The sequence below is a fragment of the Xyrauchen texanus genome, chromosome 8 (assembly GCF_025860055.1).
Source record: "Xyrauchen texanus isolate HMW12.3.18 chromosome 8, RBS_HiC_50CHRs, whole genome shotgun sequence".
NCBI classification, from domain to species: Eukaryota; Metazoa; Chordata; class Actinopteri; order Cypriniformes; family Catostomidae; genus Xyrauchen; species Xyrauchen texanus.
Window position 1 is genome coordinate 3,872,450 of NC_068283.1, and position 16,682 is coordinate 3,889,131.

A 16,682-nucleotide genomic window follows, 5' to 3' on the forward strand; every position below is an offset into this window, starting at 1 on the left:
GCCGCATAAAGTTTCTATACTCTACTACCAACTTTAACCTTACAATACCCACACAAACAAGATATTTTGGCGATATGATGCAAATATACCCATACAATGAAAAGGACAGACAGGCAGCATAAAGGCAATCCATACAACAGACCAAAATGTAACAAAATATAGTGAATTCAGTGGCTTCAGAAGACATGGATTAAACCACTAAAACCATATTGATTAACTTTAGGTTTTTATGGAGCTTGAAAATTTTGCATTGTATAAATATATTCACATCACATCTCCATCAAAATGTCTTTGTTTGTGTTCAGCAGAAAGGAAAGTCATACAGATCTGGGATGGCATGAGGGTGAGTAAATAATTATATAATTATAATTTATGGGTAAACTATCCCTTTAAGTCTCACCAGCCTCAAGTACACATGTGACAGTAACATTTCTTGGTTAATTTCAAGTCAGACATGACAAAATGAATGATTTGCAGCTCAGTAAGATATTCACTAAAAAGAACTGGCTGATGTTTCGCTCAGTTGATTCAAAAGGATCAGCTCATTAAAATAATTTGTTCAGGAATCAGACTACACTGGTCACGCTGTATGTTTCGTGCTGTTGATTCAAAAGAACTGACTCATAAGAGTAATTTGTTCAGGAATCGGACTACACTGGTCGTGCTGTATATTTTGCACTGTTGATTCAAAAGAACCAGCTCGTATGAGTCATTTGTTCATTAATCAGACTACACTGGTCACGCTGTATGTTTCGTGCTGTTGATTCAAAAGAACTGACTCATAAGAGTAATTTGTTCAGGAATCGGACTACACTGGTCGTGCTGTATATTTTGCACTGTTGATTCAAAAGAACCAGCTCGTATGAGTCATTTGTTCATTAATCAGACTACACTGGTCACGCTGTATGTTTCGTGCTGTTGATTCAATAGAACTGCTCATAAGAGTAATTTGTTCAGGAATCGGACTACACTGGTCATGCTGTATGTTTTGCACTGTTGATTCAAAAGAACCAGCTCGTAAGAGTCATTTGTTCAGGAATAGGGCTACACAGGTCGTGCTGTATATTTTGCTCTGTTGATTCAAAAGAACCGGCTCATAAGAGTAATTTGTTCAGGAATCGGACTACACTGGTCGTGCTGTATGTTTTGCACTGTTGATTCAAAAGAACCAGCTCGTAAGAGTCATTTGTTCAGGAATCGGACTACACTGGTCGTGCTGTATGTTTTGCACTGTTGATTCAAAAGAACCAGCTCGTAAGAGTCATTTGTTCAGGAATCGGACTACACTGGTCGTGCTGTATGTTTCACGCTGTTAGTAGCATTGCAGGTAGCTGAATGGTAGTGCTGGAAACACTGTCTGAATATTTTAGTATGGTGTACTGTTGGCATCGGTGGAAAATGAATGTTTAAGAACTGTTAACGAAACCTAAATTCATGAACGTCTTTTAGTACCAGAATTTGTTTTTAAATGGAACAAGTTGTGAAAAAAACTGTTCTTGGTTCCCAGCCATACTATTAATGTAAACCAACTCACAGTAGCAATGAAAAGGAAAAATAACTTTAAAAATAACTTAGCAATGATTAAGAGTATGAAATTGTGATCAAGCCATTAGATGAGTCATGCAGCAAGCTCTCCAACGGTGTTCACACATGAGTTCACTTCAAACTCAATGCTTCCTTTTTTGTCCAGTAAGTACAAAGGGTGAATCTTAGAGAGACGCAACATGACCTCAAGTGAACTCAGCACTTACATCATCATATGGAGGAATTTACAAACAAGTTCCTTGGCCATAACCCTACTTCCTACTGTACTCCATTGCCCAATACAACAGTACTCTAACCCCTATGGCACTCATTTGCATCACAACAGCTCTACTGCTGCTGAACATTCCGAACATTCCGAACATTCAATTCTTGTCCATACCCCATAACCACCCTCTGCCTGGACAAAGTCTTCTGCTGACTCAACTCATGCCCTTCAACATGGTGACAAAATCCTCAAATCACTTACTCAGTCTGGCAGCACAGTAACTGGATGTTAGACCTCAAAGTACAGCTTAAACCCTACAGCTGCGACCTGTGTAACACACGAATACTAACAGCACCTGGGTAGGGTTGCACCAGCTGTGCATAAGTTTTCACGTTAGTTAGGACGTAAAGTTATGTGACTATGCATTACTTTATGGAGAGCAAACGACCTACTAGTTAAGTCTTGCCTAAAGAACAGGTAGTGCAACCAAATTATGTGCTGACTTAGTTACAAACTAACTAGTAGTTACTAAGCCCTTAGTGTGAACTTTACGTCCTTACTTACGTGAGAACTTAAGATTACTAATGCGCCTTTTCCTGTTTTCTTGTTTGTAACAGTAAAATGTTTAGTTTATTGAGTTTGTTTATATTCCACCCTCACAGCACATATTTTACTAGGTGAAACATTTTAACGTTTGCATTGCATAACCAATTACATTTAAAGCTCGTTCAGGTGTGATCAAATTGCGCTGTAGTTCAACTGATAGTGTTGTACTTGTGTTGTAAAGGAGTGGGGTATGAATCCTGAAGAGCATACAATCAACACGTAAACCACGTAAAAGTGTCAGAGAAACACCTAAAAATGACGTGATTGCTTCAGAAATTGTGTTTTTCATCTCACATTTGCTTTTTATGACACTATCGGTTACGTTTAGTGCAATAACCTTAAAACCTCATCTGTCCGAGAGATCATTTAACTTTTAGTGGCACACAGCGGACAATTCACCAATACTTAATTACTGCAGAAAGTACTGCTAACTGCCAATCTTGCATGATGGTTGTGTCTAGATGTTAAACCTTGTTCTGCTGCCAAGGTTAGAGTTTACTATGGGACTCCAAATAATCGCAGTGAGTTAATGCTGCATGCAGAACAACACAACCATTTAGCATGAGGACATATTCCTGCATGAGGTCTGGTTGTTGACTAGCATTAGCATGGGTACAGTTTTAGTAATCACTGTGAGTGAAGACGCTAATGAAATTGACCACTGAGCTTGAAGGATTACATGTCCTTACAGTCCTTAATGGGATTAACCGATGGCCTCTCTCCTCGGTTCCTGTTTGTGAGACTACAGATCCCTTAAGCTGACCGTACAGACTAAAAGTTCATTCAACACAAACATGTTCCCACTGTTGCAGTTCTTCTGTTTGCTGTTCCAGGAACTGTTGATTCTAGTGCATAAACTAACCTGACACTCCTCAAGCTGAGTGCACACTGGAAATCAAAATTGACCCAAAAACCCAATGCTTGTCTTCGTAATTTTTTATTAAAATTGAATAAATTGATCCAACTCTGAAACGACTTTCATTCTCAGCTAATATCACCAAAAAACCTCTTGTTTTTCAACCCCTCTCCTCCAAACACCTGTCATATCGAGGCCACTTTTCTAATCAATCCAATCAATTCCCAATTACTTAAATAAAGTCAAATCCAATGTTGTTTTTCAATTTGACCTGGTCTCATAGAATGAACGTCACTATAACTACATTTATGCTAACTGACTTTTACATGCAACGTTCTACGTATCGCTGCAGTTTCCAGGTGAAATATCCACTAAAGGTGCTACAACAACTGTGCGTTTTATTTACTTTCACACAAATCACAAGTACAACTGCTGATCGTGACCACTTATAAACACTTATTTTCCCACTCTTACTATAACTATAATACATCATATAAAAAGACTATACATTTTTACATGTGTATTACAGGCCCACTTACATTTACATTGATTCCTTTCAATGCGATTAGTTAGCGCAGTAGCTCACATCATAAAGAGTTGGACTTTGGACTATGAAGTCCACATTTGAGCGCAGTCAAACACACAAGCTGTCACAAAGAACTGACACAAAATGACATGTTTGCTTCAGAAAATGTCCTTTTCATGTCGCGTTTGTTTTTAGCACATTATCTGTTTGGTTTAGGTGTTGGTTAAGTGTGAGGACGTCTGTTTTGTTCACTTCTCATTTGCTTTTTACATCACTATTAGTTATTTTTAGGTTAAAGTTTTAAGTTAGGGAGGTATGTTTTATTCATTAAAACCTCCATCTAACATTCACCTTCAAAACCTTGTCTGATTACGACACCATTTCACTCGCTTTTGGCGCCCCCCGCTGGACATTCCACCAGGAAACTGCAGCAAAACGTCAAATGGAGCACTTACTTTTGTTTTGCAAAAACGTTGCCACTGTCACGTAATGTTCATGAACTCAGGCTGTTTATATTCTCAAAGTGATATGCAAAAATCACACTGACTGACACCAAATCCAAACCAAAAACGATGATGTTCAACTTACAATGTGCTGTTAGAGATACAAGTTATTACAAGTTATGCTCAATCAATGTGTAGCATAATGTTGAGTACCACAAAAATGACTTTCAATTTATCTCCTGCTTCTTTAAAAATTGCGATTTCAGGAAGTGAATGTAGCCAATATACAAACTGAAATAAACACCGTTTTAAAAGTATATCTACAAGATGTAAACATTATACATGTTAACATGATTTTAATGTGATAAAATCTCTGTTTTACATTATTTTAGTGGGATAAAATCGCTTATAGGGTTTACCGGCATTGCGTCTTAATGGAAATGAAGTTGTAATATTTATTATAACTTAACACAGATAAGGTTAGTAAGGGATTTTATAACACTAAAATCACGGTAACATATATAATTTTTACATGTTGTGGATGTACTTTTTAAACAGTGTGTATTTAACGTTTATGGACTGACTCCATTCACTTCCATTGTCAGCGCCTTGTTGTAACCACAATGATTGCATTTCTATCTTTCTTTCTTTCATTTTAAATGAGGAGTGATTAATGCTATACCACACATGCTGTCGCTTCACTTGTTTTTAACCTGGAACATTCTTTTAATAATTTATAGAACAAATATTCTATTTAAAATGTCAGTGCAAAAACATCTGTATTTCAGGTGACAGTTTTGATCGAGTCACAGTACCCAGAGAATAATAGTGTGTTTTTTGATAACTAGATTATTAAGCAGCTCTTACCTGGTGGACTGCTCGGTACCGTCGGACACAAGAAAGCCTGGAAACTGGACACACACAGTTCAGTAACTGTCTCCATGACTGGAGGCTGAATGTATTTTTTTGGCTCTGTCTTTGCCTCTTTTTTCTATTCCCTGATTTCAGAGTCCCCTTCAAGCAATGCATGCCCAAACCAGCATGCCAGTCATCTTACAGAATCTTGCAGCGTTTGTGCTCTTCCTCTTTAAGTCTTCCCATTTGTGTGTGAGTTTGTAAGTGTGTCCTGCACACTTGATAATCCCAGAACTTCTCTCTGGCACTCACCCTTCCAAACTTGCCAGATGAACTGCAATGCTTGGCTTCTCAATTCTAATAATGCTCGAAATGTCTTGCTGTATTACAACACTCTCATCTTCTGCTCTCTCTCTCTCTCTCTCTCTCTCTCTCTCTCTCTCTCTCTCTCTCACACACAAACACTGACTCTTTAAGATATTCTTAGATCTTCCTGACTTTAGCATTAGCAAACTGAATAATACAAAAGCAGATTAACACATCTACACCAGGGCTGGTTCTATGGTATTAGAATGTAGTCTTTGGTTGCTTGTTTCTGATATGCAGAGACCACTTTAAAAAAAAAAAAAATTCCTGTTGAATATCCTGTTTCATTCAAAAGTATGTCATATTATGGAATCCATGGTGTGCCGAGTGACTCCAGTCAGGCTTCATAAGCAACCAAATTGGCCCTCCTCGTGGTCGCTAAAATATGGTTCTCGCTCTCGGTGGGGCGCATGGTGAGTTGTGCGTGGATGCCGCAGAGAACAGAGTGAAGCCTCCACACGCACTAAGTCTCCGCGGTAACGCACTCAACAAGCCATGTGATAAGATGTGCAGATTGATATCTCAGACACGGAGAAGACTGAGATTCATCCTCCACCACCTGGAGTCACTACACCATGGGGACTTAAAGTGCATTGGGAATTGAGCATTCCAGCATTCCATTGTTGACACCGAGATGACACTTTGTGATATTATAAGAACATATAGACTGTGGCACTCACCTGCCCCAGTGTATTCTCCCAAAGACATTTGCACAAGTTTCAGTCTACCTATCAAAACAATACTGTTGCTTGGCAGAAGTGCTATAGTACTGGGTGATAATCAGCAAGCTGTTTAGTTGCTTTGTTATTTCAATTCTTTATTTATAATCAGACACTTTATGCTTCTGTTGAAGCCATCAGTCCACATTATTTCAACTTTTCTGTTTTTAAATCGAATTTAATAGTAGAATTCCTGGTGAAGAACTACACTACCCATGATCCTGAGGGGGGAAATCCACCAATCAAGGAATCACAGCAAACAAAGGTCACCAAACATGCTCTGCAGCAGCCGCTCACTCCAGTGACACACTGTCAATGACGCAACTGAGTCACTATCCCTACAATCTCAAACGATTATATTTGTGAATACCTGAATGTCTTGCAATGAACATAATATATATTGTGGAGCGGAGGGGGGTGCGGTCCCCTATCGGCCCGATGAGGCGTGCGAGGGATAAAGGCGGCCGGTGACGATGGTTCGAGAGAGAGAGAATTACGGGCATGTCCGTCATGTGTGTGTTTATGTGTTTTGGTTTTGAGTTTCATTAAATATTATTTATATTGACAAGCCGGTTCTCGTCTCCTCCTTGCCCATCCTTTAACTGTGTTACATATATGTATAAAGTTGTTTCTATACTTACAATCAACGGTTTATTTTTCCATTGTTTTTAACTTGATTACATCATTCGCTATGATTCTTGGGACTGTAGTTCATTCCCTTATGAAAGACATTAAAGTCCCAATGAACAGCCTTGATGACCGCAGTTTTCTTTGGTTTCCTACCGAAACATGAAGTTGGGACGGGGCATGTCGAAGGTCTCATGCCTTTTATTAAAATAGGCAATAGGCTTTAGTTTACAAAGACACACACACACTCTTTCCACTGCACTGCTTCTCGTGCCAGAGCCAGTGTTCAGCCAGGGAAACCAAGAAGTGATTGTGAGTCTAAACGCTTATCCACTGACTTGAGAACCGAATGATGATCTACCTGATCACATTACTTCATAGCCAACCCACAAAGAAACTCAAAGCATCTGTCGTTGCTTACGATGAGGCTGGAGCCTTTGTGCAATCCAATACCGGTGAATGAGAAACAAGAGTAAAAGATCACAATACACCAATGTTTTGAATCACTACACAAAACATAAAGAATAAAAAACACTTATTTGTGCTGTACAACCCAAGAAACCTTCGACTGAATTAAACATATGAATAACTTGCAGCCATTTTTTCACATACAACTCCCACATTCCATTCAGAAGTGATCATCCCTATGCCCTATTCCATTCAGAGACAGTTACCCTCTACTGTGAGAGCTTCAGGGGGCCGACAGGTGAGGACGGGCATACACAACTCACATTTTAAGTGATTATTATTGGAATTCTGTTTGGAATGACACTACAGCATGTATTGAGCTCCCATCAAAGTGTATCATCAGCACCAGTTATAACACAGCCATATGGGCTGAACAGTTATTGGGAGAGGGGGCATTCTGGTTCTAGAAAGCATTTGATAGGACAAAGTTTCTCAGCCTCTATGTGACAATGATTTTGTCTGAGTCTGTTTAGCTGGAAAAGAGAGAGACTACAGAGTTTAAATACTTATATTTTATGGAAATTTATTTTGTCAACGTTTAGAAGTGCAGAACACTAGCATATTGATGACCTTGAAACTATTAGATATGGACTAAGAGCAGTAAAACTTCCATTTTGATTTCATGGGGTTTTAAAGCTGCACTACAGATCTTTTGGCCTCTCTTTTGACATCTGTGTTAAAAAGCTAAAATTGCATTTAACTTTAAAAAGGAACATTGCTTTTATAATTTTTTTATTTACTTCAGTTGTGTTTTGCGCTGGTCTTCTGCACGCTAGAATCTCATGGTTTGAGGTTCCCTGTGATCACTCCTGAGATATTCATGTGCAGAGCCAGAGTCATTATGTGCTATTTTCACATAAATATTGAGCTCTGTTTTCAGGACTGCACTAGGCACAGAGCAACAGCTGAGCAACAAATGTTTTATCCAATTTTCATGAGTGTTAATTCTAAGCGCAAATTTCTTGCCAGCACAGGTGGCAGTCGGTGGAAGTTTTTGCGATATCTGTGGGTGTATGCACGCCAACTGTTGGTGTATTGTATGTTAATGAATTGGTTTGCAGTTTTTCTGAGAAATAGGTCATTGCGCTAAGACGCTTCAGAATCAAGTCTGTTTTCAGTGCAAAGTCTAAAATCAGTTCCTTCATTTGCAGTTTGGGTGTTCCACCAGTAGATGATATCAAAGAGCTATTAATCACTTTAAAACCATGATTTGTGTGTCAGTAGATCGATATGATTTATAATAATGATTTTTATTTCACACAGCACCATTCCAAAGATCAAGATGTACAGAAATTAAACTTAAAAAATTAAACAGAGCAACATAAGACACATTTACATTACATTACAAAACAATGAGCAATGGGAGAGCAGCTAAGCATATTTTAAGCATTCCGTAACACCGTCAAGACCGTAGGTGAGACAAGATTGTAGAAAATCATACTGTAGATCACGGTCCGGAGGCAGGAGGAAACACAAACATAGTATTTCACATCTAAACACCATAGCACTGGAACACTAGCAGACAAAATGGGAGAAAGTTCACTGCAAGGACGTAGTTATTGCACAAAATAACATAAGCCACAAATGGTCCATATTTCTATTCTTATAATGCATTAAATACAGCTCATTTACACTACCAACTTCTTATGAATGTGCTGTCTTTGTTTATATCGCTGGTGCTTGACAGGGAATGGACTATATAATAGGAAGCTGATGGTGCAATAACCGGAGAAGAACCTCTGAATTAAATTGTACTTGACCGAGCCCTTTAGTGCTTTGCTTGCAAGATTTCTCTAACACACTTGCGCCTAGACTTAGCGAATGCTTGCTTGAAAATATAAAAACTTCATGGTCATGCCCACTGACTTTGCATGTATAACATATAGCATAGCGCTTTGCTTTGTTTAAACATTTATAACTGAGATATTACTTGCTTTTAGGAAGATGAACAACCCTCTTTATTACATATTTTAATACGATAATTCAAGTGTTTTATTTACTTCCCATTAATGTTTGTATCGTATTACACATAACATATATTTTCTATTATACATAAAACCTTTAATTATTTTTATAGTACAGTCAGCTTAAATGGATAATGCAAGTGAACTATAATACTACAATTGTATGTCTATGCACTACACAATAAAACTGTAGGTCTAATTCAGATCACAAAAAGAGGATTCACTAATGATGAGGATGAAATATACATTATTAAACCATGTTCTTTTTGAATACTCAATCCTGATTTGCTGGAATCCATGCGTTAAAACTGTTTAATGCACAGGTAGTTTCAGTCAGTTTTAATATCTGTTCAATATTAATGCGCCTACGCTGCTGTCCTTCGTACTGAGACATTGCGAGAGTTTTTTTACCTATGTCCAAACTACCTCCAGACGTGTGTTTTGCAAGTTGCATGTCTTGCAAGTCTGATAAGCCTAAAAGCCGTAATTAACCATCACATCACAAAATAAGATATTATCAAGTCATGCAATGGCATCTTACACTCAACTGTGAAGCGTTACAGGAACCACGGAAGAGACACCGGTGTTCATCAGCCCCGTATAATTGAGTCTGACCTAGAGATAATTAGAAATGCACCTACACTTTTTACAAACCTAAAAGGCTTGTAAGGAGAGTACGGTTTGATGGTTTGCATGTAGGAGGAGAGAAGAAAACTTTATCTAATATTGCTGTGCTGCTCAGCCCACCCGCTAGAGGGCGCCGCTTGATCACGCATCACTGACTGAAGTGCTGAATGCAGACTGATTAATAAAATAGTTATTAAAGCACAACAACATAAGCTTCAACAACCTGCCAGAAAACAACTTGGCCAAACAGTTAAGAGTTAAACTTGCTTCAGAGATTGATGTCCTGCCGCTGCTATTCTGAAACTGCCACAGCTTCCCCAGCTGACACACATGTGGCACAGTAGCCTGTCCTTCTTCTCTGAGCTAACGGACATGATGTAAACACGAATGATGTAAGCCAATTTCACACCAAATCCAACCTGACAGCTCATAATAAAAAACTTTATTTGTGGCAAAGTGTGTAATGTTGTGAGTCACATCAGAGCTGGCTGCTGTAGTTAAAGGCTTACAACACTTTTATGAAATCTCTATGGTAAAAATACTTCTGGAGCCAAGTGGCATTCACTGTTGCGCTCTAGTAAACATTAAATATGTTTTGATTTGCTATGACTGTGCCACATTTTACATTCAGTGTTTAATGTCTTTCTCTCAATCCCAGTCAACAAAGAGGCAGACAGGAGAAGAAAGAGAGAGAGTAAAAGACAGAGAGACAGAGAGAGTGATGTGGGGGGACAAAAGTCTCCGGCATGAGCTGCAAAGTCAGGGGGATTAAAGTGCTGCAGCTGCACATTAAACGCATCACAGGACAGCAGAGCTCTTTCTGTCCACTCAGCAGCTCGCTTCACATTTACTGTTCACTTCCCGTTCGCATGTCATTTATTCTGCAGCTTAAGCCTGCAAAAAAAATGAAAAGCCAGGGAAAATGTAATGGGAATGTAAGGGATGCCTACAGAGGGGGAGAATAAACCTAGGTGAAGATAAATGTGTTTATTGTAATGAAACTATTATAAGAAGCGTATACGTTTTTAATATTCCTTTTTGACACCTTTTTTGATAGCTAAAGGAAATCATGTATATAGAATATCATTCTTTATTTTTGATTTGCATCAAAATCAAAACTAGCCAAGTGATATGAGAAATCGCTTAATTTCTAGAGAAATGTCCACAGTGGAAAAAATCATAATTTAATCTAAGGAAAATACTGAACACTGAATAGATAAACTGCAACATAGGTCACTATAACTTTAACAATGTCTCCCCTTAGTGGTCATGAACTGCAATGCCACATTGTTGATGCCTCAAATAACTGATGACTTTTTGAATTTGATAATTTAGATTTAAGTTAAGAGCTCGCCATACAGGCGCAGTACAGAAGATAAAAAGCCCATTTGCGTGAGATGTGCATCACATTTTGTTAGTCAAAAATGCACAAAAGACTGATTCAGACGCAGTTTTATTGAAGGCCAAATTACTTTAATTAAACTAGAACTATTTTATATCAAATGAATAATTAAATCACTAAATAAATCAATAAATGTCCTATGTATTTAGTTTCTGCACTACTTTGCATCCATTTTATTATATCGTTATCTTAGGTTACATTTTTCATTTAAGCACAAGCTTCGTGTCTTTTCATTTTCGCCATTTATTATTATTTATTTTTTTCATTTTCAGCTATCAGCACGTCTCTCGATGACAGTAAGACATCCTCTTCGATAATAACCTTCTGAAAGGTTAACATCATGTTGTGTATTTTCCAGTGGAGTGTACTGCTGCTTACTGAAGATTACTCCACACACCTCAAAGTCAATGTTACTGTCAGTTACAGCATTTCTTTCGGCCATTACAAGATAGCAGCTTGAATGCTTGAATGAAAAATCAACCCAAAGATAATGTTAACATGAAAATGGGGTCACTGACTGATGCTGAAATATCTCTGAAACACAGGTTGTTCCACAGGAAGTCTAAATGCATTGTATTTAGGAAAGAATCACTTAAATTAATATTCCGGGTTCAATACAAGTTAAGCTCAATCGACAGTATTTGTGACATAGCATTCATTACCACAAAAATAAATTTTGACTCGTCCCTCCTTTTCTTTAAAATAGCACAAATGTGTGTTCCAGTGAGACACTTACAATGAAAGTCAATGGGGTCAATCTGTAAACATTAAAATAATCACTGCTTCAAAAGTATAGACACAAGATATAAACAATATGAGTGTTAACATGATTTAGTGTGATTGAAACTTTACAGTTCAAATAATACATGAGTTTTAACTGAATAATTAATGTAAGTGCATGTATATTATTATAAGCTTCATATTTCTGCTTTTAAACCCTCCAGAAATTAATTGGAACCTCCAATAACTTAATTTTTTTTAAAAAGGGAATATATACATATATATATTGCATCAAGAATAATAATTTGTTTGGCATTGTGATTTTAATGACAATTAAGCATGCCTCCCCTCACTGCAAACAAAAATAAAAAAAACATATTTGTTCTTGTTATAGTAATTAGAATGAATTTCTTCCCATTACAGTAATGAAAATGAATTTTCCCACATCACAGTAATGGGTATGATGTTTTTCTCATGCATATTCAAGTCATATATGCCTCATTGTTAGGTTTCAATACAGATATCCCAATCTGATTCACAAACTCTCGATGTGAACTGGTTTCTATTTCAATACAATTTCATTTGGGTCTGTTTCAGTTATAATGTTTTTGCATACATATGAAAGAAAGTTTCTCTCAGCTAATGCTGTAAATGAAACACCTTCTAACTTAGTTGAAAATATTAATACAAATAATTACCAACAAAGCCTAAACTGTGCAATTCAATTGCTCTAGATTTAGATCAACACAATCAAAACTGAAGTAAACCTTAAACTTAAAGTAAAAGATCAATCTTATCTTGGGATTTGATTAATCAATATCAGGATTGTTCCAATAATGATCGTGATTAATTGAAAAAAAAAAAAATCTATATTTGTATCCAGCCTTACTCAATGTCATGAAAATAGTCACAATTTAAAAAAAAAATAAAAAAATAAAAAAAAAACTTTATATTTAAATATAAAACTTTTATATTTTCACTTTCTTTTTGTATAATATTATTTCTTATTTTTCATTTTCTGATTTTGGGTTGAAGTAAAAGCCATACATTACATCATAATATTCACCCCACGGGTCTCTCTCTCTCTCAGAAAGAAGAAATGTGTTAAAATGTGCTGAAGAACCTCCTACGCATCTTCCTGCGCCTCACTGCAGATCTGTGAACATGGACAGAGCAGATCACAAGCTCAAATTGTGCCTTAGCTTCATAAAATGATGCTTTTTTTTAATATGGTGCATGCATATCCCCTGTAAGCTCATTACACAATGCCAAAAAGTTCACACATTTACTCACAATCATGTCATTCCAAACCCATGGAACACTTCTCTGGAACACAAAAGCAGATGTTTGGAGAGAATGTTTGAGCTTGTTTTCACTACATCAAAAGTGGATGGTGCACTAATGCACTAACAAAAATATTGTTTTTGTTTTGTTCAGACTTTTCCCTTTCTTCCCCCTAACATAAACCATACTATTAAACTGTACATAAATGTGTTCAAAAAAATGAATATAATTTTTTTATAAAAATAACATTGAAACCACACAAAGAATCAGCTGTCTGCTGCCCGAGTTAACAAAGGGAGGAAAAAAGAAAGAGTCAGGCAGGAGCCAGTGGGCAGACAACAGAACAACAAACCCCCTCAGGCTGCATCAGTAAAATGTGTAGTCTGTATTGTTGATCAAATGCAGGCAAAATTACCCACTCATTAACCCATTGATTTAATGAAGCCCATAGCTTGTCATGGGCGTGTAAAAGTCTTGCGTCCATCCTTGGCGTCAATTGTCAGCTTTGCAGTAAAAAGCAGTGCGGAGCTTCTGTTGGTGCAGTCATTTTTTAACCATTTGAATACGCTTCATTTCTGTCGCTCTAGAAAAGTCTGGAAAAACCATGATGTTGTGGTCCTCCCAGCACAACTTGACTTTATTCCTTGCCACTCGTAGAACGAAGTCTCTGTCAGCCACCCGCGAGAATCTGGCCAGGATAGATCTGGATCTGGATGAAGCTGACCAAGCCGGCTGCCCACTGTGTCGATCAAATTCAGAATAAGCCCCTCCAAAAACTGCACCATATCTTGGCCTTCCTTTTTTCTCTGGGATTCCAACAAAACAAACATTTATACATCTGCTCCGATTTTCTATATCCTCTAGAAATTTTCACCTTCATAGATGTGACTGTTCTACGTATTTCTGCTAGGCCCCATGTCAGTCGAGATTTTAGTTAGTGCTGCATAAATGTTCGAGATATCCCGACCTACGTCATGAAGCTCGCTGTCACTATCGACTGGACCTCTACCATCTGACGTGTGACAATGACAATTTCAAATTTTTCGACATCCTGCCCTCCCAGCACAGTTTAACAAACAAAATGATTACAGTTCTCACCAGTTAACTCAGACAGTTAAATGATCTCCCAAAGAGATGAGGTTTTTAATGTTAATGCTTTTCAAGTTTCAAATCAACAAAACTGACCTCCCTGTAGATATAGAAAACATATGGGATTGGAAAGATGAAGGAATTTTTCACATTTTTGGCTGAATGATTCCTTTCATGTATTGTTTGTTTCAGTTTGTATTGTACATATTTTAAGGAGTCTGACAGGTTTAAAATATAAATAAAGGCTGTTAAATGAACCAAAGCTGTTTTTTGTGTGTTTGCAGAGTGTTGCACTGAACAACTGTAGAACTTCATGTGTAGGAGGAAAAGAGCTCTTGGATGCCCACAGATTTGCACTTTCAGCTCACAATAGTTCACATACCTACAAAAAACAGCTAATGAACTCTCACTAATGTTCAACTCCACCAATGTTCAAGCCAAATCTACACCCTTGATGACAACACTGACCTGACAGCACACCTTGATAATGTCAGTATGCAATATGACTTGAACTTATTGTTTTTTAGTGGCCATGCTTAAATCCATCATATGTAAGAGTACTCACACCAACTAGGCTAATAATTGACAACAAAATGGCCCACAACTCAAATGAGTTTTCACGTTTTTTACAAGTTGTAGTTTCGAAGTAAAACCTTGTGAGCTAGTGTGAAAATATAGTATATGGTAAAACATTATGAATATCCGCCACAATATGTATCATGTGATCTCAGCTCCATTTCAGAGCATATGGGGGCCCTAAGCGAAATCCTACTTAGAGGCCCACACAATGAAAACTCTGTCTTTGCACTGTAGTGTGGACAGGGGAAACTTGAGACATTTAAAAACATGATGTATTCGCAATCATTCAACACAAAATATTCAAGATGGCGGCCTATGTTGTAGCAGCATTGTTGTGCCTCTTATTCACTTTGATAGCATTGATAGAGACAAATGTTATTTTGTACAACCTTCACAATGCATTCCTTTAAAGGAGACTGGAATTTTAATCTGAATTGGTGTCTGGTGACGGAACACAAGGACAACTGCTTTTCAGAGCGCACATGGAAAGGCAGGTTTTTGCATGCAGAGTAAGGGGATTTAAGCATTTTCCAAAAGTTTTAAATGTATGAATGCGCTTGAAAATGGCACAGCTGGGCCCTCTGGTGGCTCTGGGGCTCTAGGCAGACACTTATACCAATTATTGCCAGAAATGGCTCTGTGTGAACTACAGCGAAGAAACAGCAAATGCTTCCAGCCTGTAGATTTAAAAGAATATTCTTGGTGCAATGCCCAATCGACAGCATTTGTAGCATAATATTGATTCTTTAAAAAAGCAAAGATCTGTGTTCCAATGAGGAATATCCACAAACATTCAAATACTCGCTGTTTCAAAAGTATAGCCACTTGACGTAAACAATATGTGTGTTAAAAAGATTTTAGTGTAATAAAAAGTTATAGCCAATTTTACAATTTCATTGCCATGATGATGTAACGCCTTAAACACTAAATCACTAACACAACCGTAAAAATGACAATTTAAACAACTTTACACAGTTTAAACAGCAGAATTAATGTAAGTGCTTTTATAAAATTATAAGCTTCATATTTCTGCCTTTAAACACTCTAATTCATGTGCCTTATTGTAACTTCGATTTTTATTTTTTTTTAATTTGTTAAAATTTGTTTTTTTTAATCAACATTATGCCACAAATGCTGTCGAATGATCTTAACTTGTATTGAACCCGAAATATTCCTTTAGGTTTTTATGTGTTGACTTGCAGCTCACAAATGATTACAAAACAAAAACATGCTTTGCCGTGGTTCATCATGAACTACATCATTCAGATTTAAAGTTACAATAACAAATTCACGCATTGCTGTTATTGTAACTGGGTCTATTTTTACAACAGTGCTTGACGGCCACAGTTTGCGTGCATTCACCCACAGACAGTGCAGGCCCTCCCACCCACACCCACTTGTGCTATCTGTGGGTATATGCACGCAAACTTTGGGTGTATTGTATGTTAATGACGGGGCTCAAAGCACTATTTGCTATTTTCCTGAGAAATAGTCTATTGCACTAAAATGTTTGAAAACCACATCTATTCTGGGTGCAAAGTCATGGCACACGTCCAGACTAATATGTTTTCTGGAGAAAACACATTAGTGTTGCCAAGTTTCCACTCATCCACACTTGAACAGCTTTTTTCGTCACCAACACTTTCGAACGCCCCCTAGTACTGCACACTTTGGAAAACAATGATGTTAGGAAATTAGTATTTTGACTACGTTTACGTCTCTTATCCACCTTTAAATTGCATTTTCATCCATTGAGTCTACGTTACTGCATAATTTGGAAAATTATTCTGCTAGGACCATG

The 16,682-nt window shown here is 37.4% G+C and overlaps 1 protein-coding gene across 1 annotated transcript in view; it reads right to left on the bottom strand.

The window, feature by feature from the left end:
* The window catches only part of LOC127647400 (cytohesin-1-like), a 64,334-nt gene extending 58,967 nt beyond the window's left edge, over positions 1-5,367 (bottom strand). Inside the window, exon 1 of the mRNA XM_052131612.1 lies at positions 5,049-5,367. Coding sequence (XP_051987572.1) covers positions 5,049-5,124 — 76 coding nt within the window. The 5' untranslated portion in view covers positions 5,125-5,367. The remainder of the gene's footprint in view (positions 1-5,048) is intronic.
* Between the last annotated feature and the right edge of the window lie 11,315 nt (positions 5,368-16,682).